The following is a 22,857-nucleotide window of genomic DNA, read 5'->3' as shown; positions in this document are numbered from 1 at the left end:
TGCACCCCTCTGCAGGATGGGCCAGAGGGGTGGGGGGCCGGGAGGAGGCCGGGCTGGCTTTGATGGGGGGTTTAACGCTGCTGTCCAGTGTCGGGGCTTGGCTGGAGGAATTTCGAGGTGAGGGCTGTCGGCCCCGGCCAAGGGCTGCCTGTCTCCCTTCCCGTGGGCTCTGTGAGTCTCCCGGGGCATCCCGGTGCGAGGAGGCGGCGCAGACCTTTTTGGGACTGGGGGCTCGGGGTGTCACTGTGGTGGGTGTCCCCGCTTCCTGTGGCCTGGCAGCCACCACAGATGATTTTCCTCCTTGCTGGGCTCTTCTTGGCGGTGCTGGCACGGTCCGCGGGCTGGGTGCTGCGGACCTGCCCCGTGCCGGTGCCACAGGGGGGGGTTTCCCTGGGCTGGTCCCTTGTGGTGCCCTGGGGACCCCCGCGCCGTTCGGGAAGCTCAGCCGGGGCGGGGTGGGTGCCCGGCCCCTCGCTCTGTGCCCAGGGGAGCTGGATCGAGCGGGTGACCGGGATGGTGGCGGCTGCCTGCCCAAAGGGACAGCGGGTGGCGGCTCCCGCATCCTGCAGGGAGAGACGGAGGAGAGGGACCAGGGAGCTGCTGCATCGCCCCCATCCCGCCTGCTGCTGGGCACCTCCAGAAGGGAAAGGGGGGACAAATTCCAAGGATGTGAGAAAAACTGCTCTGAAGCCAGGCAGTTTGGGGCACAAAGCATCTCTGCACCACTTACCTGCCCGAAGGGACTCTCCGGGGCTGCGCTGGCTCCTGGTGAAGGCTGGCACCCGGCTGACGACCGGAGCCCTCTGGCGAGGGGGTGGCAGGGGACCGGGAGCCGGAGGGGACACGGAGCCCCCAGGTGACGGGGGGCAGGGGGCTCTGGGAGCGGCTGACCAGCAGCCCGGGCTGGGGGCTGCGGGCGGCTGCCTTCGGGGCCGGGCACAGCCGGACCTCGTGCTGCACTTGCTGCTGCGGGCTCCGGGCTTTCCAGGCTTGTTTGTGAGCTGTGGGAGAACGGGGGGGCTCAGCACAGCACCCCTGTTCCCTGCACCCACCCCTGGGTGCAGCCCACCCAGCCATCGCACCCAGCACCCAGCCCCTCGAGGGTGCCGGCAGAAAGCTGCGCTCCCTGCAAAGGGGCTTTTGGGGTCTGGCTCCATCCAAAAGTCTTCCATGACCTCTAGTGGCCACCAAAGCCAAAGAAAGTCCCAAAAACCCGACGTTCCCCGGCAAAACAACGAGGCATGGCTGGGACCAAAGCCTCCCGCTCTTGAAAACGGCCCCGAGAAGCATCGAGACCAATAAGAGACTCCCCTCCCTCACCCAGCCGCGGGGTTTGGGGACGCGGGGACTCACAGAGCGAGGTGCAGCGACACGGGTCGTGCTTGTCCAGGTAGTGCTCCAGCGTGTCCCAGCCGCCCCCGACCCGCACCATGATGTGCTCCCGCAGGATCTGCACGGGAATGTCCATGCCATGGGACACCCTGCGGGTGGCACGCTCGGCCGCGCTTCGAGAGCTGTGGGCTTGCCCGAAGTGCCACCAAGTGTCCCAAAGGACAGCTGCATCCCTGGCACAGCTCCTGCGGCCATCCCAACAGGTTTGTTTCGTCACCACAAGGAGGATGGGGACCCTTTTGGAAAATTCCTGTCCTTCGTCATGTGCTGGGTTCTTAGGCCAGGCTTAGGGATCGATCCAGAGCATCCCAGTGTTCCCATTGCTGGGTAAGACCAGGCTTTGGCTCGGTGGGATGTCAGGGTTTGCCCCATACACACGGACGGTTAAATCCATACAAACACCAGTAGCAGGGCTGAGCTCCCCTGCTGCCTGGCTTTGGGGATAATGGTCAAAACTCCCACCCGGGCCCCCTTTGGGGCACTATGGAAGAGGGGTCATGGCAGCAGAGCAGGATTCCTGATGCTTTTCCCCCAAAGCACAGGGTGAAGCAGACTCACCCGGACAAAGATGAGGGTGTCAGAGTCCCCCACACGATATTTCCCTTCAGAGATCTTGATCATGGGGAACTGGACGGGGCAGGTACAGCGGCTCACCAGCTGCTGGACCTGCGGGCAGTAGGGATGGGTGATCACCAGAGCTGCTGGGAAAGGTCCTGAGGTGGCCATGCCCACCCCCATCCATCTCCATGCCCATCCCCATCCATCTCCATGCCCATCTCCGTGCCACCCCATGCCCCTCCATACCATCTGGTCGAGGTTGTTGAGGTCCCGTGGTTTCCTGGGGGGCCGGGGCAGGGCGGTGCCGGTGGGAGGCAGGTCCAGCTCCTGCTGGAGCTCCTCCTCAATCTCCTCCTCCATCTGCACCAGGGTCGGGACGCGCATTCCGAAGCGGGAAGCGTGGCGTGCCAGCTCCAGCAGGCACAGCACGAAGTTCTTCTCGTTCTTCCTTAGCACCAGGTCCTCTGTCTCGAACATCAGGACATCTGGGCAGGGCAGGGCTGGGCTGAGCCAGGGGTGGCACGTGGGCATGGGGACAAAGGGGATGGGGGGCACAGGCGGAGTCAAAACCCACCCAAAAGGGTGCTCTTCACTGGAGCCATCCCAGCAGGAATATGGTTGGGTTCAACAAGAGTTGGGATAAATTAAAGGAGGGAGAGCCTTCCCTTTTGGGCATCTACAGCTGTTTCATTGCATCCCAAAGCCACAAAACTCAGTCTCAGTGCCCTGAGGATGTCTTGCTCTATGCCACTCCCCTCTCTGGGCATCCATGGTGGTAGGACAGGGTGGCAGATGCTTTGCTCAGAGCCAGGACTTCTGCTGTCCTTAGGGTTGGGATCGTGCCGTGCCTGGCAGGGACACACCGTGCCATATACCCTTTCCTTTCCCATTGCTCCAGTGCATATTTGCACCCAAGCAAACACTCCAGCCATGTGCCAGCACCCTACAAAGCTGCTGCCAAGCCTGGAGGACCTTGTCCAAGGAATGCCAGCTCAGGGATGCATGCACATGGTGCTGTCCCATGCCAAGTTTTGGGTTTGGGGGACACATGGGAAAACACAAAGCGGCTGGAGGGGACTTGCACATGGAGACATGGGACAGATGGAGCCTGGCATCCTACCTTTGATATCCATCTCCTTCCTGCACCACTGGATGAAGTTGGAGACATTGTCCCTGGCCTGGAAGGTGCCTGGCTGTGCTGTGAGGTTGCAGGTGACTCCGGCAGTGGGCAGGTGGAGGTGCCGGGCCACGCTGGGGCAGGCACGGGCGAACTCCCCGGCCACCTGCGTGACGTGGTTGGCGTGGGAGCAAAGCACAGCCCCCGTCTCCAGCACCTCCAAGAAGGTGCCCACCTCGATGTCAAGGTCATAGAGCTCCTTCAGCCACTCTGCCAGGTCCTCCTTCATGGCGTACAGGTACTGCTCGCTGGACTGGTAGGGACGGATGCTCCGCGGCCCCGCGCCCGCTGTCCCCCACATCCTGCCATGAGACTGGGAGGAGGTGGAGGGAAAAGGATGATGGGGACATGGGGAGCTGCCCCAGCCCTGTGCCCAGCCCAGCTCCCCAGCAGCCACACTCACCTGGTGCTGCTTGCTCCCTGCCACCCAGAGTGGTGACACTGTCCTGCTGCCCAGATCCCTTTTGGGGTCCCAGGGCTGTAATGCTGCTCGGGGAGAGGAAATCACCCTCCGGGGCAGTGGTGTTTTGTTTCCTTCCCAAGGGCCGATCCCTTCTCCTTGGTGACAAGGGACTGGCTGCAAACACTCCCTGTTAACCCTTCAGCACCTGCTCCTCTGTCACAGCCCTGCTCATCCCCAGCCATGCCAGGGCTGGATTTTCCCCTCAGGGGCCCTGGCTCTGGGGCAGGAAGGATTTAGAGAGCAGCTCATAGGCACCCAATTTGCTCGTAACCACACAAGAGGGATTTTCCCCCTTCCCAATGCCCCTACACCCTCCTCCACCACAGGTGAGGTTACCTGAGGGCCACAAGGTGCATCTTCAGGGCAACCTCGAGGTGAGAAGGGTTTATTTGCACACCCACCTTTGGGCTTTCTCTGCTCTGTATTCCCTCGCAAACGCCTTCCTTCACTGCCCACAGCAGTGAGGTCTTTGGCAAAAGCCAAGCTCCTGCAGGGATGGAGTGACTCCAGGAGCTGGGGCTTTAAGGGAATAACTGCACATGAGTGGGCACCTCTGGGAATGTGGGGTACTCCCTCCCTAACCCAGGGTCTGCAGAGCTGCCACAGCGCCCAGGTACTTCTGCAAAAACAAATCTACCAGGGAAGTGTTCACTCCTCGGGACCAAAACAGAGCCTCTCCTGGGCTTTGTGGGGCTTCTTGCTGTGTTGGGGGGTCCATCTTCTCCCTGGAGCCAGCTGCCAATGTCACTGCAGATCACTGTCCAGCCGGGGTCATTTTGGGGGAGGGAATGCAAGAATCCCAGCTATTCTGTCTGGGGAATGTGTGGCAGGCCGGAGGAGTCTGCGCCTGGCATTCCCAGCCAGGGAACCCAGCAGGAGAAAAGGACCCTTGAGAAGCTGGATTTCCATCCAGGGCACCCAGTGGCGTGGATTGAATGGCTCAGGGTGTGAGTTCACCTCCCCCAGGCCTCCCACACTGATGGGGTACAGGTGACACAGCAGAGTGAGCCCATCTCTGCCAGAAATGCTGAGCCCCAGCCCTGGCAGCATCACAGGGCCCCAAGGCATCCCACAGGACACAGCCATAGGAAACACATGGCAGCAAGCCAGGGAGGAAGAGGAAAACCCAAAAGCAGGAGAGGATTTGAGGTTGTCCCATCCTCAGCCTCCCATCCACAGCAGATGGGATGCCTGGCTTTCTCCTAAGGGGACAGCAAAAGGGAAAATGAATGAATTCAGCCTGCGGAAAAAACCTTTTAACACATCCCAAAGCACTGAAAAATCCTCAGTAATTTGGGGATGAAGTACAAAAGAGAATTTCCATGTGTTCACTGCCATCAGTGAGTTTTCAGTGGGATCCATCTCCCCTCTTTGATCCTGCAAGCACGAAAGCTGAGGTCAAATTCAGCAATCCCCACTCCAACCCCAAACACCCACAGGCATCTTAAACACAGCCCTGTCAGGAAACTGGAGATTTGCTTTAAAAAAAAGCCCCAAACCCAAAGTGTGACATGAAAACAAGTACAAACCCCAATGCCACATATCCAGAGGTTGGTTTTATTTGCTGTCAGGTCTCCAAGCCCTCGGGATTCCCTGCAGGCAACGTCACATTAGTGTCATTCAATTCCAACCAAAATGCCCATTTCTTTGGAAATGTGGGAAATCCCCTGAGATTTTAGGCAGATGAAGACCCCGTGTCTGTGTCTGCACATGAAGGGCTCACTCACATGTGTTACAGAGAACAGGCAGAGTTCTGGATCCTCATCCCACCAAACCCACAGCTCAGCCAGCACCTGGCAGCACCCAGAGCCCTCGGGAAGTAGCAGCCCTGGCACCCTGCTTAGGGCAGGCCCTGCTCTGCAGGGAGGATCTAGAACGGGCAAAGGTGAGTGAAAGAGGAATCCTTGGAGCTGCTGGCATCAGGAGGGCACCCTGAGGTGGCACAGCACCCTGGCACAGCACCCTGGCACAGCACAGCAGGACCAAAGCAGTGCTGGGCCCTGAGCCCCGGGAGAACCACTGAAGAAATGGTTTCAAGAAATCATTTAATAAAGCTGAGCCCTGCCTTGCTTGGCACCAATGCCACAGAATTCCAGCCCTGGGACACGATGGCTCTTTGCAGACACCACTGGTGACTGTGCCCAGGAGCCAGCGGCGTTTCCAGGTGGGGAGTCTGCCTTGGGAAAGGAATGAGGAATATGCAGCCACACTGCCCCTGTGAGCCTGCATGCACGGACATGTCCCTCTGTCCTGCTCACCCTCTCCTCTTCTCCTCCTCCCCCAGTTATTTGTCACCCCCTTTCATCCAGGTGGGGCCCAGGGACTCTGAAATATGCTGATCCTGACTCTTTCAGAGACAGCAGAGCACAGACACTTCCTCTGCACACAAGGAGGGCTGCCAGGTGAGCACAACTCTTATCAGACACTGAGAACCCACCCAGGCACCCCAAACCCATCAGAAAGCCGGTGCTCCTGCTGCCTGTGAGCTGCACGGTGACATGGCCAGCAGCTCAGCTGAGCCTCCCCTTTCTCTCCACCCCAAAGAGGCTCCTACACCAAATCCCTCTGCTTTCAGCCCCAAAATCCCACTCTGGTGATGTCTCCAGCCAGTGCCTCAGCAGAGCACTGGGATGTGAGCACAGCCCAGCAAAGCATCCCCAACCCTCCATACCCCAGGGTCTGAACAAACAGCAGGGGCAAAGCTCCACATGGACCCAAATTTTTGTCCGAGTGTCTCTTGTCTTTTAGTTTTAAGCATGAAACATTCTCAGTCTGTTGTTTAAAACCATCCAAACCCCAAAGCAAGCAGCAGCGAGACACTTCTCTGCCTGATCGAGGGGAAATGACAGATACAAGCAACAACAAAGATATCAAAAAGCATCAACAAACCCCAGTCCTGCTTTGAAAAAAATGTGTAACAATATCCTGGAAGTTGCCAGAAATGGGTGTCTTCACAGTCTCCACAGCTGATACCTTTTTTCTGTGGCCTTTTCAAAAAAATACCGTGTCCCAAACCTCCAGCCCACCTGGCTGTGGGGGACCTGTCCCAGCTGCTCCCAAGCTCTGCTGGGGCACTGTTCCACCACCCCACAGCTCCAGCCATCCATGGGCAGCCAGTTCCTGCCTAACCATCCTCAGACAGGAATCCAGAGTCACATAAAGAGGGACCCAGGCAGCAGCGAGCGATGTGGGGTGCAGACGCCCTTTCCATCCTGTCAGGCCGTGCTCAGAAAAGGACCTGCTCACTGTTGGCATCCCAGCAGCCCATCCAGGCGAGCTGCGTGGCCCATTTGCCAGTGGCCACCACTTGCAGCTTAGCCTGGTCAAATTCCCAGTACTGGTCATCCCGAAAGAAGTAGACGGAGCCGTGGCGGTGGGGGACGGCCCCGGCCGTGCCCAGGGGCAGCCCTGCCCAGTCCCGCAGGCTGCGGGGGTAGTAGGGCTCCACGCCCAGGGGCTCCTCGCTCACCACGAAGTACTTGGGGCCCTTGAAGAGGACGAGGCGCCGGAGCTGCTGGAAGTAGAGCGCGGTGTCCGGGTGCCGAGGGAGCCCGAGGGCGCTGCATTTTCGGGGAAATCCTGCCTCCAGCTTGGAGCCCTCGTAGCGCCAGCAGCGGCCGCCTGGGGGGGGAACAGGGAGGGCTCAGAGCACGCCCCTGTGGGGTCCGTGGCAGGACCAGCTCCAGGAGATGTGGACAGACTCGGCCACGGGACCAGCCTTGTGATGTGTCAGTGACATCCATCCCACTGGTGACCCAGCCAGAACCACTGCAGGGCTGCCCCAAGGACCAGGCTGGGGGGAAACTGAGGCATGGTAGCTCAGGAGCTTGAAGGCATGGAAAGGGACCACCAGGGACAGAGCAAGGCTACCCCCATGCTGCTTCTGGCAAACCTCCCCCTGATCCTGCACGGCGAATGGGACAGACGGAAACAGATCCAACCCAGCCTGGGACATCCAAGACCAGCGCTGCAGCAGGAATTGCGATGGGGACCAGTGGCTTGGCCGTCCCCACAGCGCCCTGTCCCCACAACAGGGCAGACAAAAGCCCCTTTCTGCTCACAAGGCACAGCCCTGGGGAGGGACGGAGGCAGCAGCGAGGGCTGGGGAGGCAGAGGGGCTTTGGCTCTCACCCAGCTGCAGCAACAAAGCCCCTTTTCTGAACAGCCAGCGACTGGTTCCCATTAAAAGCTGGGCCTGACCCTGGCAGCCAGGCTGCCTGGTTTGACCTTCCTCTCCCCATCTGGCTGCTGGGCAGCTCATGGATGGAATCCCAGCTCCTGGGGCAGCTCATGGATGGAATCCCAGCTCCTGGGGCAGCTCATGGATGGTATCCCAGCTCCCAGGACAGCTCAGCCTCCAGGCAAAACACAGGGATCCAGGAAACCCCCACACACTCCCCTGCACTTCGTGTTTTGGGGGGCATTTTCTCCCCAAGACCTGCCACTGCACCTGGGTTCGCTTTGACAGTGAGTGCTGCCCTCCTGACGGGGAAACTGAGGCACGAGGGGGTGATGTGGATGCCAGGACCATGTGGTTCATCCATGACAGGCACCGAGCCCAGGGTTTTGCACACCCAGGACACAGCAGTGCCCCAGCTCTGCGCTGGGAGGGGACCAAACAGGAGAAGCTGCTCCAGTCAGACCCAGACAACCACCCCACAGAGAGGAGCAGTGGCAGCCCCACGGGGCATCCCCTGCCCAGGCCTCACCCACCTTTGAAGAAGTAGAACTTTCCGCTGAGCTGGGACCAGGTGCAGGCGTCGATGCCGGCGGGGAGGCCGGGCCAGCGTGGCTGCAGCGGCCGCGGGTCGCTGGCGTTGCCACTCGCTGACACCACCCAGTAGTGGCTGCCCTTGAAGATGTAGAGGTTGTGATCCCCATCTGTGAGGCAGAGGGAGGGTGTTGAGGTGAGAAATTTTATTCATCCACTGCTGCCCAGCTCCCCTCTCCTCCCCGTGCAGCCCCGCAGTGCTTTGGGGATGCTCAGGGTTTGGATGCTTCCTCCTGCCTTTCCAGCCACCCCCTCAGCTGCCATAATTCATTGCCTCCACTCCAGCCCTGACAGGATAAAGGTGACCACGGCTCAAGGCTTATCTTGCACAGCTGAGCTCCTGCAGTGATTAATCCTTGCCATGGCCTGAGTTTTAGGATGTTTTCCCTGCTCCTGACACATCGCTGTGCCCTCAAGGTGCACTGCTCCACTGGGCGTCAGTGCCAGGAGCTGTGGGCCAGTCACACCCACCTTTCCCACCACTGGGAGCTGCAGCAGCACTGGGACAAGGGGTAGGGGTGCACGTTTTGGGAGAGGGTCACACTGGCCAACACCCACCGGCGGTTATGGCGTCGAAGAAGGAGTGGCAGTAATAGGTGCTGAGGCTCCTCTGCTGTTGGTCCCTGCCATAAAAGTCTGTGTTCCAGTCCTGGAAGTGAGTGAAGACCTTTCCTGGGAGCTGGATAGCCAAGCCCTTGGAGGGCTTCCCTGGGATGGGGCAAGGGGTGATGAGTCCGGAGAAGGAGCAGAGAAACAACTTTTCCCAAAAGACAGGGCTGGGGAACCATCCCAAAACTCCAAACACTCCTTGTCCTACTGTCTGGTTCCTATCCCACTCTGTATGATGGTGGCAAAAATCCCATGGTATCCCAAAAAACATGCACCAGCAGACAAGTGGGCAGCAAATCCAACCTTCCCTGTCCTGAAGAACTTGGTACCTGTCCCACCTCTCCTGCATTTTCCTCCCCAGCCACACAGGGATGGGGCCCACGTGATTGTAGTCCTGTCCCCTTTCAGGGACCTGCTCCCATCCCTACTGCTCACTCTCCATCCCAAAGAACAGCCCTGGAGGAACCAAGGGATGCTCAGGGAAGCCAGGCTCACCATACAAATTCTGGATGGCCAAGATGTCATCCCAGCTGAGGACAAAATCCTTGCTGAGCTTCTTGTAGTAGGGAGACATCAGGGCGCTCTTGACGGGCGAGTGCTCCAGCCCCAGCGTGTGCCCGACCTCGTGGGCCACCACGATGAAGAGGTTGCGCCCTTTGCCGCTGTGCAGGGACCAGCGCTCGGCGCTGTCAAAGTGGGCTTCTCCTCGCCGGGGGAAGAAGGCATGAGCCAGGGCACCTCCTGGGGACATGAGAACCATCAGGGACCGTGGAGCAGCGAGCACAAGCAGCTCTGGTTTGCCCAATGGTGCAGTTTTAGGTGTTTTTGGAGGAGCCCACGTTTAAAGGGTGCTGTCAAATGGGGAGGGCTCCTTGAAGGCCTGTAAGGAACATCTCAGCCGCCTTGCTGGCAGAGCTGGGAGGGGGGACCCCAAATCAGACAGCAAACTGATGCAAACTGGGCTAGAGGGACAGCAGAGCCTCCATCACCCCCAGCCCAGCCCATCACAAGCCCAGCCCTCCTCCCTGCTGGGGAACAGCCCACGTTGTAAAAGAGAAGCTTACGAGGGGGAAGCGACCAGCACCTGGCCCATCGAAGGCGTTGTTGAGTCCATCGTTGTGGTCGCCGTGGAAGAAGGTCAGGCGGATGTCAGCTGGGCCATCCCGCGCCTCCCAGAACACCAGGGAGGACACGTTGCTCCAGAGCTCGAAGGCGGCTCTCACGGCCAGGCGCACCTCGTGCTGGGGCAGGTAGGACGGCCAGTTCACCACGCGGTACGTCAGGTGCCGCTTGTACCACCGCCCACCTGCAACAGGGCAAGCTCAGCGTGCCAACGGCCACTTGGACTTGTCCTTCCACCCAGGGGCTGCCTGAGTGGAGGGAAACTTCCTGGAAATGTCGTGGTTTTCCCAAGCCAAAGCTGGAAGTCAAGGCAGGTGTGCCACCAGCAGCTGCAGCACCATGATTAAATCCTTCTGCCACACCACTAGAGCCCACCCAGGGCTGGAGTTGCAACCAAACCCTGAAACCTCTCTGAGGAGACAAGCTGGGACACTCAGTTTGAACTCCACCCTTGGCTCACCATCCTCTCCAGAGCCAAATCCAGCATGGATCTGTGCTGGAAGATCTCCTGCCTGATGCCAGCTTCAAGTCCAGAAGATGCAGTCCGAGGGCTGGATTTCAGGGAGAGGAATCAAAGCCACCTCTGAAAAGGTGGGACAAAGGCAAAGGAGTGGGAAGGGCTCTCAGCAGCACCTTGAGGCCACCACACCTCAGTGCCTAAGGCTTTCTTAAAAGCTTTCAGGGGAGACAGAGCCTGGATACCACCAGGACAGATGGGGACAAGGATGAAGGGGACAAGCCTTGTGACTCCCCCTAAGCTCCCAATCCTCCTACAACACAGGAGTACAAAGATGAGAGTTCACACAGTCACTGAGCAGCATCACAGCCCCCTCCTCCTCCTCCACCTCCTCCTCCACCTCCTCCAGCACCCCTTGGCAGCTGTGGGACCCCAGAGCCCTGGGATTGCATTTATCTGGAGGCATCTGGGAGCAGGAAAAAAGCCGTGGGGCCCTAGGGGGATGTGGGTGCCAGAGCTGGTGCTGAGGCGTGGGAGTGGCGACAGACCTCCAGCATCTGCCTCTGCTCCAGATGTGCAGGAAAACAGGGGGAACCGAGCCGGCAGCACGCTGGGGCTCGCTGCTCTGGCTCTGAGCCGAGCCTCCCGGCAAACCTGGCAGACCTCCCACCCCAGCTCTGCCTCCTTCTCCCCCACTTTTGAGCAGCCTGTGGCTGGGGAGACTCTGGGCTAACTGGTCACACTCCTGGGGACAGAACCAGTTCCCACTGCTTGTCCTCCAGCTCCAAAGGGACACAGATGAGCTTCCACTCTGCACAACAAAAGCTAAAACTTGCCTGGATGGCTGCAGCCCTAAAACAAAGCCCTGGCATCCCGTCCTTCCCTTCACAGGGGCAGAGCATCTACCACCAAAGAAGGACGGGCAAGGCTGGCTTAGCCAAGTGTGGCTGGCTCTTGGGAAGAGGAGGGCTTGGCTTTTGCCCCGTGCTGGCTCTGAGTGTGCCCCAAGCCAGCGGGATGATGGACACAGAGGCTGCCCAGGGAAGATCCCACTGGGAGAAGGGTGGATAACACAGCACTTTGTTGGCTCAGCTGCCAGGGTTTCCTGCTCCAAGCAGGATAAACAGACAAAGCCTCCAGCCTTCCTGGCCAGTGCCAGCAGCCCTGCAGGCACCCCTGCGTCCTGTCCAGCCTGCAGGTACCGATGTGATGCTGCTCCCATCCCCGCTGCCTGTGGCATCAGAGAAACAACCAGCACCGCACAGAGCCCTTTCCTGCCCTTTCCTCGAGCCATTGGGCTTCTCTTGCCACCCATCTATGGATTGTGATCCCCAAAAATGAACCCCGTGAGCTGCAGGGCACTGGTTGCTTCTGTTTGCCCATCTCCTGCTGTATGTCCTGTCCTTCCTTCCTTCCTGCTCTGCCTCACTGCCTGCCTGTCCTAGGCACAGGATGGCTCCTGCAAGGGACAGGCTGCATGTTGGGGCTTTGGAAAGAAATCCAGAGGCTGGAGGGGGATGACAGGGCCCTCCTGGGGCCGTCCATCACCAGCCCTGCCAGATGCACAGACAGCCTGACACAGCACAGGGTCTTTTCTTAATCTCGCCTTCATTTTTCCCATGTCCTAAGCACAGCTGGTCCCGGCCCTCCTGCTCTCTAGGAATCCAGTTACTCATCTGCAAGCCCAAAGGGAGCTCACAGGGGACAAGAGGCCCAGTCCTGGACACACAGGAGCACAGAAGGATGCTTGGAGCAGAGTTAAACCCCTTAACATGGGTGAAATGACTCTCGGGTCAGGCAGCCAAGTGCTGGCAGGTTTTGTGACTGCTGCTGTGTCCCTAATATGCATTAGAAGTCCCAAAGCTCAGCAAAACCTGGAGATAACTTCACTGTGTGCCAGCTGCTGCCCTCTAGATCATGCCAGCACAGCTGCGTGTGGGGCCATGGTGACTTGAGTGCTCCCTGGGAGATGTCCCAGTAAAGCCACCCTAGAGAGCCGAATTCCCCCACGAGTGGGAGTCGCATCTCTAATCACTGCTGACATCAAGCCACACAGAACAACTAAAAATAAAGAGGATTAAAAATAACCCGCAAATGTGTCCTGGCCTGGACAGCAGCTTCCCCACGAGTCCCGGACGGGAGAGACGAGCATCCCAGACACCAAACCCCACCGGGACCCTCGGTGCCCGTGCTCACCGTGCTGTGCCGTGCGCCTGCGGCGCCGGGCGGGCGATGCCCGGCGTGCCCCGGCAGCGCGGCTCTCCCCGTCGTCGGTGCCGCACCTCGGCAGAGCCATCTGATGGAGGGTGGGGGCATCCAGCACCCCGCTGAGCGGGAGGTGGGTCACCCGCTGGAAATCCCTGGGAAAGGAAGGGAGATATCAGCACCCACATCCAGACCCCCCCGTGGAGGGGTTTGGTTATGTTTGTGCCGGGGTTTGGCCTGAGCCAGGATTTTCACCCCACAAGCTTCACACTCTAGCATCAGAACTTCAACCAGTCGGTAAAGCAAGAAGGATTTGGCTCTGCAGCCACAGCTGACCTGTAACTCACCTCCTAGCAGGGCAGAAGTAAATAAGGGAGCCTAAAAACGCCTTTTCCAGTTTTTAACCCCAGTTATGTGACTTTGCCTTTAATTTTGCATTTAGCTTTGCGCGAGGTCAGGCCTGGGATGCTCTCAGAGCTGAGGTGATGTCCCTAGGAGAAGTCCAGGCAGGCGCTGGCGATTTGCCCCCCCTGACATCTCCCAGCCGTCCCCAAGCTCGGCCTCCGCTCAGATTTTATTGCAAGGCTAGCACCGGGCCATAAAAGGCAAATAAAACAGCGAGAGCCGCGTGCCAGCAGCCGGCATCCAGCTGCGGGAGCCGGGCACGGACCCGCCGTTCCAAAAAGGACTGGCTGTGCTTTAGCATCAGACCGTGAGAGAGAGAGCCTGCAGCTGCGGAAAGACCCCTCTGGCTGCAAAAATCCCCTCGGAGTGCTGGCAGCACCCCTGCAGCCGGAGCTGCTGAGTTTTGCCTGCAGTGTTGAATAAAAGGCTCCTACCTCAGCGCCTCGGTGAACTCGGCGGGGCTGTGCGTGCCGGCCCCCTGCTCGCTAAAGTAGCCGTATTTCTCCAGGAAGAGCTGCAAGAAAAAAATGGGAAAGGTGCAGCTCAGAGCACGCGTTGGATTGGGAAAGGGGGAAAAAGGAGATGCGATGGCAAACAGTGCCGCAAACCCAAAATGCCCACTTAGTTTCTTCCTGAGAGCTCTGCACCTCAAGCAGCCGCACCTCCTGTGCCCGGACAGGCTCCTGTGTGTCTCCTCCCCATTATTTTTGATGGCTCTTGGGGTGTTTGGCCACGACACGATGGAGGGCTAGGAGGAAACGCTGCTGCCGAGAGACCAAAACACGCTGCTGCCGTGTCATCCGCAGCCAGAGGCGACCAAACCCACAGCTCTAATCGCCCCGGCTCAACACAGCGATTCAAACAAAGCCCAGAGTGCTGTGGCCGTCTGTAGGGCGGGGTGAGATGGGGTCAGGCTGCAGCCTCGCCCCATTCCCACGCAGGATGTGCTGCTGCAAAGTGGGGACGCTCCGGGGGCAATTTGCTTTGCCAAACCATTCTTCTTCTTATCGGCCATTGACACGGACGGAGATTGTCTCTCTCTGAACTTGCTCCAGCACTTAAATCGAATGTTAAAGAAAATAAACGGCTCGGGCTGCTCCGCAGCTTTTGGAGGAGTTAATAGCCGGGGTCACAGGAATGCTCCACGCCCGCCTGCCCCGCCGCCAGTGATGTCTGCGGGAGACAAACAAGCTGCCCAGCATCCTGTTAGTGCAGCAGAGCCGCGGTTACAGCAATGGATAAAAATCAGAATTAAAAAGTGAAAGCAGCGGCTTCCTTTCCCCGCATCCCTAAGGAGAGGTGGGCTGAGCGCCGGGAATGCCACGGGCTGACCCAGATAGCACGGCTGGTGCCCTCTGGGGAACCGGGTGTTTTTAAAGCTGTTTCCCTCCGTGCTCGTCTCGGGGCCGGGAAAAGGAGGGGTTTGGAGTGCTGACCTCCACTCAGCGCTGCTCCTGACTGTGGGTGACCCAGTTCCCCTTAATGTCCCTGCAGAGGAGGAAGCAGCCGTTCCTGGGCCTTGCCACCTGGCAAGGAGCAGGAATGGTTTGTGGATGTGGCAGTCCCGAGGTGTGCCAGGGCCTCTACCTCTCCTCCTCCTGCCCAAACCTTCTGCTTGCCATCAACAATCACCTTCCCGTCATCCCAAACACGTCAGCCCCGTGCTGCCACCTCCCCGCGGGCAGGGCAGGCCCGCCCACGTGTGCTCTGCAGACCTCATCTCCTCCGGTTTCATCTCCTCCTTTACGCCCCTTCTACCTGGAGCATCTCCCTCCGGCTGAGGACCAGCACAGATTCCTGCCTGGACACGCTCTGCACCCAGCTCCACACAAAGAATTTGGCTGTTTTTCCCACCAAAGCTGCCTGTCTCAGCTGGAGGCACCAGTAGCTCGTTCCAGCAGCACTAGGCTGCAGCAGCAAGAGCCCGAGCGTGGCCAGAGTCACCCAGACACCTCACACTGGTCCAGCGAGTCAGGATAAATCAGGCAAGTGCTGCACTGGCAGGGAGAGCATTGGCTTGTTTGTCAGGAGAAGGCACAGGGATGCCCAGGGATGGGCCATCCAGCCTGGACTTGCTGTCCCCCAGCCACACCGGGATAACCCCACCTTTAGGTGGGTACCAGGAGGCAAAATCCAGCAGCAACTCGGGATGAGCATGCAAGGATGGAGGAGCATACTGGGGATGGGTGGCTTGGAGCCCTCTGAGAGCAGGCTGGAGAGGAGAAGGAATCTGGCCCACTTTCTCTGCAGTTGTATTTTTATAAAGTTCTCCCAAAGTACGAAATTACCAGTTACATGTAAGGGTGCAGGGTGAAGATCCCAGTGGTGACATCACTGCAGACAAATGTGAGCTCAGAACACCTGAATGGAAAGTCCTGGGTCTCACACCATGGTCTGAACCTTTTCTAACACAATTTTGCATTCACTCAGCACAACCTGAAGCTGTTTCCTTGCCTGTAACCCAACACAACCCCGTCCTTAAAGCATGAAAATGGTTTTTCCTCACCATGATCTCATTAAGGCTTAAAATTCCATCTGGACACATCAAGGTGCACTGTGAAAAAAGCAACCCCTGTTCCATCTGCTGCTCTTGAGCAGCACCAGAAGGCACGGAGGCCACTGGCTTTATCATTCCTGCAGCTTTGCAAGTCCCAACAAAGCAGCATTTTCCCTGTGGTTTCTGGCCTGTGCCACATCGAGGTTCTCACACACAGGCACCCACTCTGGCTGCAAAACCATCAGGAGAAATTTTATTATATTTTCTAGACACAGCTACTGTCAGCTAAGGGTGATGGTGGTCCTGGGAACACAGAGCTGCAGGAGCGGGATGTGCTGACTCCCCACTCCATCAGGTATTTATCAGAGCTCAGAGCATACAAATCCAGGGAGTTTTTGGAGTCCAGGAGAACCCAAGAGCCCCATGCCACAGGGTCCTGTGCCCAAACCAGTGCTCAAGGCTCCCCCAGCGCTGCACAACCCCCCTGGAGCCCAGCCAGGCTCTGGCACCAGCCCATGAAACCTCTCCAGAGGCTGCAATGCAAAGCCTGGCCATGCTGGGAAAACCCTCTCCCTCCTGCCCCAGACGGGGAAATGCTCTTTTCCATACAATGGGAAAAGAAAAACAGCAGGAAACCAAGAGAAACATTACTATGAAATATGCCCAGCTCCCCCTGTGCATGAGGGAGGGAGCGGAGGACAGATCTGGCTGCCCGTGCTGGGGCAGAGAAGCCTCTGGGGCTGCAGCAGGGACAGCAGGAGGACAGTGTGGGGGAGACAGAGGGGCTCTTCCCACCTCAGGGCTCTGATGTGGAGCCTGTTACAACCCTGGAAATCATCTCTGCTTTGGCTAAAGCCAAGGAAACACCTTGCCCTCGATCACAGACATCCCGGGTGGAAGACAGCCAGCGGCAAATACAATTAACTCTCCCTGCCTGGAAACCGGGATAACGAGAGTGCCGAGACAGCAGGCTCCGGTCCTGCCGGCTCTCCCCTCCAGACACTCCAGTTCTGGCTCCTTTCCACCCGCTAAGTACTGGAGAAGCCTCACACTGGGCTCCTGCTGCCCGTGGTCCCTCTGCTCTGCCGGGTACAAACCCCATCTGTCCCCTCCATCCCCCGGCAGCGCAGGGAAGCGATCCCATCCTGCCGAAGGGTGGGCAGTGCATTGTGTCGTGGTTACTGAGGACGCCACCACAAGCTGCCATTCAAAGTCTTTTGTTTTAAATCATAAGACAGCCCAGGTAGATCCTAAACCCTGGTTCCAGTAGCCCTAGGCTCATCCCACATCATCTCACCACCAAGACTGACAGAGTGGCTCCTGCTTTTCATCCTCAGTTTCCTCCACACAGACACAAGGAGAGCTGGCCCCAGGGCGTGTTTTGGCGTGGTCACAGAAGGAGCAGCGGCTCCTCCTGCCCACCGGGTCGCTGCTGCCTGCGAGCTGCCTCCAGAAGATGTCACAGCAATTAAAAACGCTCATTTGCTTCCGCTCATCCCTGCAAAGCCTCAGGCAGAAGCCTCGCGCCGCTTTTGTTTGTGTGTGTACAGGTATCTCTATAAATATTCTATCTATAGACACAGGGAGACACATGAGAAGGGGCATTAGCGAGCACAGAGCCTGGTTGTCCTCCTGCTGGAAAGGCAGCGAAACCTCAGCTGATTCTCTGCACTGCTGATGGAGGGTGGTTAAAGCCCCAGGCCCCTGTGATGTTCCCCTGCTGTGTCTAATCCAGTCCTGAAGGAATCTCTTCTCCCACCTACCACTCCTAAAAATCTGCTTTAGCAGCAAGTAATCCACTTGCCACTGAAGAAGCAGAGTTGGGGGTCTTCTAAACTCCTTTTATTTTCACACTCGATCTTTTGAAGCTGAGAAGCAGCAAGCCGGGCCTAACTAAAACCCCTCCTGGTTTCACCAACCATTTGGATGTGGCTTGCAGCAACCTGGTCCAGTGGAAGTTGCCCCTGCCCGTGGCAGGGGGTTGAATGAGATGGGTTTTAAGGTCCCTTCCAACCCAAACCATTCCAAGATTCTGTGATAACTCATTGGGAACCAGCTGGCAGCTTTGCCCCGGCACCCCAAAAACCCCACACCCCGATGGGCTGCAGCACCAAAACTCCTCAACGCGATCCAAAGCACTTGGGGAAAACAGGCAAAAACACTGGGCTTGGTCAAACCTTCCCCTGCGAATACCAGAGCGGCTGACAAACCAGTTCGGTCACGCAGACTGGTTGTGTTTTCGTGTCTAAGGAGAGAAAGGAAACGAGCCTTGCCCTCCACCGGGGAGGGAGCCGGGGGAAGGCGACGGTCCCCGCTGCGGGCGGCCGCGGCCCCTGGCCCGGCGGGCGATACTTGCCCTAACAAGCGGGGATTGTTTTGGGGAGAAGCAGGAAGAAAGGCGGGCTGTTGGTGCTGCGGTGACTCACGGGGCTGTAAATCACACCGGGGGATTGCCGGGTGACTCGGAGCCACTCGCCACATCCGCGCCGGCGGCAGCGGCTCCGAGACGCGATCTCATGGATGCTGCAGAGCCCGGCGGTGCCTCACGGGGGTAATTCCTGCTCCTCTCCCCCTCTCCTTCCATCGCCGTGCTGAACAGTAGGACTTTTTTCACAGGAAGGAGAATTTCTTCGCCTTATTTCAGAAGGGAAATGTGGGGTGCTCTGTGCCCCAGCTGATCTCCGAGCCCCAGCCGTGTGTGCGTGGTACCCGGGACCCTCCCTCCATCCAGCTGTGCTCAGCATCCTGAGTCCCAGCTGCTCCCTAAAGCAGCTCAGCCGGGCACTGGAGCACTTCCCAGCACAAACACAGCCCAGAGCCCTCAATGTGAGATCCTGGTTTGATAAGGGGGAGAATAGTTAGAGTGCCTAAGACACTGCAAGGTGGGAAGGAGGAGGGCAGGACAGGGGGAAAAAATTGGAAGAAAAATCCAAAATGAGAATTATTCAGTCCCTTAGTCCAGCCCTCTGTTCCCATTTCCTGCTTTTCTCAAATTTTTCCCCAGATTTTCTTCCCACCGCAGCAGACCTGGAGCTTCTCACACAAACCTCTGCAGGGACTTCATTGTCCTTTGTCCTTGGCTCCACCAGCACCTCACCGTGCTCCTCACTCCCAACACGGGCTGAGATCTCACAATGCTCCCTGTATTTTCCACGATTCCCCCGGGATCTGGGAATCTCGGGCATTACCACACCCCCAGCTGCTCTCTGAGCCAGACACCAGCTCTGCGAAACACTGCGCTCACATCGAGCCCTCTCTTATCTGTAGATGATAAGACGATTTCACATACAGATGTTTCAAATTAAATTTTCGAATTTTCCTTATTTTTTAAAATGTTTTTTTAACTTCAATTGATATGGATGCAGTGAAAGCATGGGCACCAGCCAGGAAAAGCACACAACTGGACATTTTTGCAGTCTTGTGCATCTAAGTTTACACAACCTATTGTTGCTAACCGAGGCTTTTTAAAAAGAATTTTTAAAACAAAGCTTTAGAAGCAAAGCCTGGAAGTGCTCTGAAAGCCACAAGTCACCAGAACTATTTGATGTTATGTGAGAATTTCAGCTTCCTCCTAAAAGAAAATTAACTGCTCAGTTTATTTAGACAAGTTCCACGCCCCAGTCTCTGCATTTCCATTGTGTGTGTCGTCCCAAAGCCCCTGGCCAGCACAGCACATCCCCTTGGGGAAACTGAGGCAGGGAGACAGGAAAGTCATTTCTCCAGCACTCCTCACCTGGGATTTGCCACAATCCTGGGATCTGCTCTGAGGCTTCAGAGGAAAAGAACTCAGAAGTCACCAGTGAGGGATGAAAAGGCAGCTTGGACCTTTTAATCCAGTTGTTCCTAATCAGCTGGTTTCCTTTTAAAGTGAATTTTGAATTATTGATTTCTGAGCATTAAAATCTTTGCAGATTTATTTTCTCCAGGTGGCAGGAGGGGCTGGGCTGAGGTTTGTGCACAGTGGGATAAGCACACCTATTAACAACCTCTCTGAAGCAGCATCTCCCAGCAGAAGAAGCCTGCATATCAAAACAAGCCTCTGAGCATTCCTGTGCCCTTTTCCTCCTAGAACATGTGTTCAAAATCCCAATTAATTCACCAGGAGTTGCTGGCTGGGGTTGAAAATTAAGCATCTGTGCAAATGTACACTGGATGGAGGCCTAAACAAGAAAAAATTCCCAACACGAACCTTTGTTCACCAGCCAAATCTCATACCTTGCCCTCCCAAAACAAACAGGAACGCACGGTGGCACGGGGTGACAATGACAGCAGGACAAACAGAAGAAATCCAAACAGAGGTGATAGGGACAGCCCTGGGGAGAGGCAGGCAGGGGAAGGACTGGCTTTTGTCCCCTCCTGATACGCTGGGAGATTAAAAGGTTTCCTCGTAAATGAGTTCTGTCCTTGGAGCTGTGTGGCAGGATGGGCTTGCAGGTGCACATCACCTGTGGGGACACCTGGACAAAGGCTGAGAGCTGGGGTTGTTCATCCTGGATGAGAGAAGGCTCCAGGGACACACAGAGCCCCATCCAGTGTCTAAAGGGGCTACAGGAGAGACAGAGGGACTTTGGACAAGGGCAAGGAGAGATAGGACAAGGGGGAATGGCTTTAAGCTGAAGCAGGGCAGACTTAGATTAGATATTGGGAAGGAATTCTTCCCTGGGAGGTTGGGGAGGCCCTGGCAGAGCTCACCCTGAGAAGCTGTGGCTGCCCCATCCCCGGGGCAGGTTGGATGGGGCTTGGAGCAACCTGGGATAGTGGAAGGTGTCCCTGCCCACGGCAGGAATGGGATGAGCTTTAAGGTCCACTCTAACCCAAACCAGTCTGTGATTCTCCGCCACAGCTCCACACGGCACACGTGGCCACACACCCCGGCATTCCAACACAACCCTATGGCACAGCCCCACACTCTGCATGTACCCAGGGCACACACGTGGATGCACAGGCATCAGGAGCCCATAGGCACTCACCTGGGGTGGGGATGTAGGCTGGGGACACATTCGTACCTACGGCACAGGCACACCAGGGACACAGTGACACCCGGGGCATGGACACACCTGTAGCACAGGCACACAGGGACATGCGCACACCTGGCAGGACGCGGGCACACCTATGGCATGGGCACAGCAGGGACAGTCGCATCTAGAGCATGGGCACACCTATGGCATGGACTCAGTGGGGACACGCACAGCCGGGGCACGGGCACGGGGACACGGGCGCACCAGGGACACGGGCGCACCAGGGACACGCACAGCCGGGGCACGGGCACACCTATGGGCACGGGGACACGCGCACACGCGGGGGACGCACACCCAGGACGCGCTCCCGCCCCGCCGGTGCCGGTGCCGGTGCCGGTGCCGGTCCTACCTCTGCCTGGCGCCGCTGCCCCGCGGCCGGTGCGGGCCGAGCGGCCGCCAGCAGCCCCAGCGCCAGGGCGGCCCGCAGCGGTCCTGCCATCCCGGCTCCGCTCCCGCCGCTCCGCTCGGCGCCGGGCGCCACCGCCCCAGCCGCCTCTCCCCGCCCCGGCCCCGGGGGCGGCCCCAGCCCCAGCCCCGGCCGAGGGCCGGGCTCCGCCAGCAGCACCGAGCGGCGGGGGCTGTCCCTGCTCTGGGAACCCCCCCGTGTCACCCAGCCAGGGGCCGCCACCGGGGGAATGATCCCGTGCATGCCCCGTCCCCCGGGAGCATCCCGCTGCCGGTGCGTCTCTCCGGGCTGCTCCTCCCGCTAGCTCGGACAGTGGCTCTGCCCGGTTTGAAGCTGTGGAAAAGAGGAGAAAGCAATTCCAGCTTTTCCTAAACCTGTGTTCATCCACGGCCCAGCACACACGGATGCAGGGTTTGGAGGCCGGGGGTCCCTGTGGGCCAGCACTTGCCACGAGCTCACCAACACAGAAGGCTGGGCCAGCAATGCAGCCCCTCTTCAGGGGTCTGGCAAAATCTACACGTTAGACCAGTGTTTTCTCAAGCTTCACATAATAACCACACACTCGGGGTTGTGGTTTACATGCTTTATGCTTAAATTTCCCTCCCAGGCACGGGACATGGGGACCCGTGGGCAAGGAGGGGCCGTTTGCCATCCAAGGTGACACACTGCACCCGTGTCAGTGTCACAGCTCTCCTGCAGCTCACACACAGCTGATTATCTTGCGGGTTCCAGTGACAAGTCAACAGCTCTGTTTACTCACAGCAGTATTTTGTTTGACTATTTTGTTTTAATTTGACTAAAGCAAAAGGATGTTTTGATTCTGCTTTGGTTCAAGGGGAAAAAAATAGGATGTGACTTGTATCTGCTTTTGTTTTCACGCCAGCTTCAACCCCACACCTCTTTTAAAGCTCCCAGGCTCCTTCCTCCACTTCTTAATCATGCCAAAACATGAAGTTACAGAAGCATCTGTTGAGTGCAGCTTGAAGAGAGCTGCAGGGATCCTGTGACACTTTGCCTTACAGCTGGACAGGGATGTAGGGAAGGGAAGCGGGATTTGAAAGAGCGAAAAAGGGATCCACATAACATGGAAAAATAGGGAAATCACTGAGCTACAAATTAAAAAAACATGGGAGAAATAAAGGTTTTGTGGCTGGGCCAGTAAGAACTGACTGAGGAACTGCTGGAGAGCACGGTGGGCAGCTGGCACAGACAGAGGGATGGTGTGAGGGATTCCCCTTGGAATAAAGAATTTATAAAGAATTCCCGAGTATTCACTCGGCCCTGGGAGGAGGGAGAGCCAAGGGATGGCCGCTCCTCACGCAGGTCAGCCTCACGCTTCCTTTCAAAACAAGAGCAGCTCTGTCTGCAAACGCATCCGTGTTTGCGTCGTATCTAGGAAGCAACTGATCCATCTGCTCTTCCACTTAAGAATATGGATGATGAGAAAGTGACTGGCTGGGCTCCAGAAGGAGCAGGAAACTCCCTCCTCTGCTCATTGTAATGTGGGGAAGCGACTGGGAGGGCACCTGCAGCCCCCGGAGCCGCCAGCTTTCCGACCGGGCATTTCCCGGGGCTGCTGCCTTAGTCCTCAGGGGTTTTGGCATTCAGATGGAGAAGAATTCAGCCCAGCCTTGGGGATGCCAAATCACAGCTCTCTGCAGACTTTTGGCTGGGAGTATAAAGATGTTTATCCAGCTGCTGTAATCAGAGCAGTATCAGGAACAGAAATACTATCTCACGGAAAGGTGAACAGACTTCCGGCTTTTGCCGCATTAGG

The 22,857-nt window shown here is 57.7% G+C and overlaps 1 protein-coding gene across 1 annotated transcript; it reads right to left on the bottom strand.

Moving 5' to 3' along the window:
• Window positions 1-6,816: 6,816 nt before the first annotated feature.
• On the bottom strand, window positions 6,817-21,323 carry MMP28 (matrix metallopeptidase 28; the record flags this gene model as incomplete). Its single annotated transcript, XM_082294887.1, has 8 exons — window positions 6,817-7,211; window positions 8,304-8,471; window positions 8,920-9,069; window positions 9,466-9,711; window positions 10,055-10,276; window positions 12,746-12,909; window positions 13,594-13,673; window positions 21,024-21,323. The coding sequence occupies 8 exons, from the start codon at window positions 21,321-21,323 to the stop codon at window positions 6,817-6,819; spliced, it is 1,725 nt and encodes a 574-aa protein (XP_082151013.1).
• Window positions 21,324-22,857: the final 1,534 nt, after the last annotated feature.

Source organism: Coloeus monedula (genome assembly GCF_965178545.1).
Source record: "Coloeus monedula genome assembly, chromosome: 20".
Lineage (NCBI taxonomy): Eukaryota > Metazoa > Chordata > Aves > Passeriformes > Corvidae > Coloeus > Coloeus monedula.
Note: the sequence above shows the minus strand (reverse complement) of the source record. Positions and strands in the feature narration are given on the sequence as shown.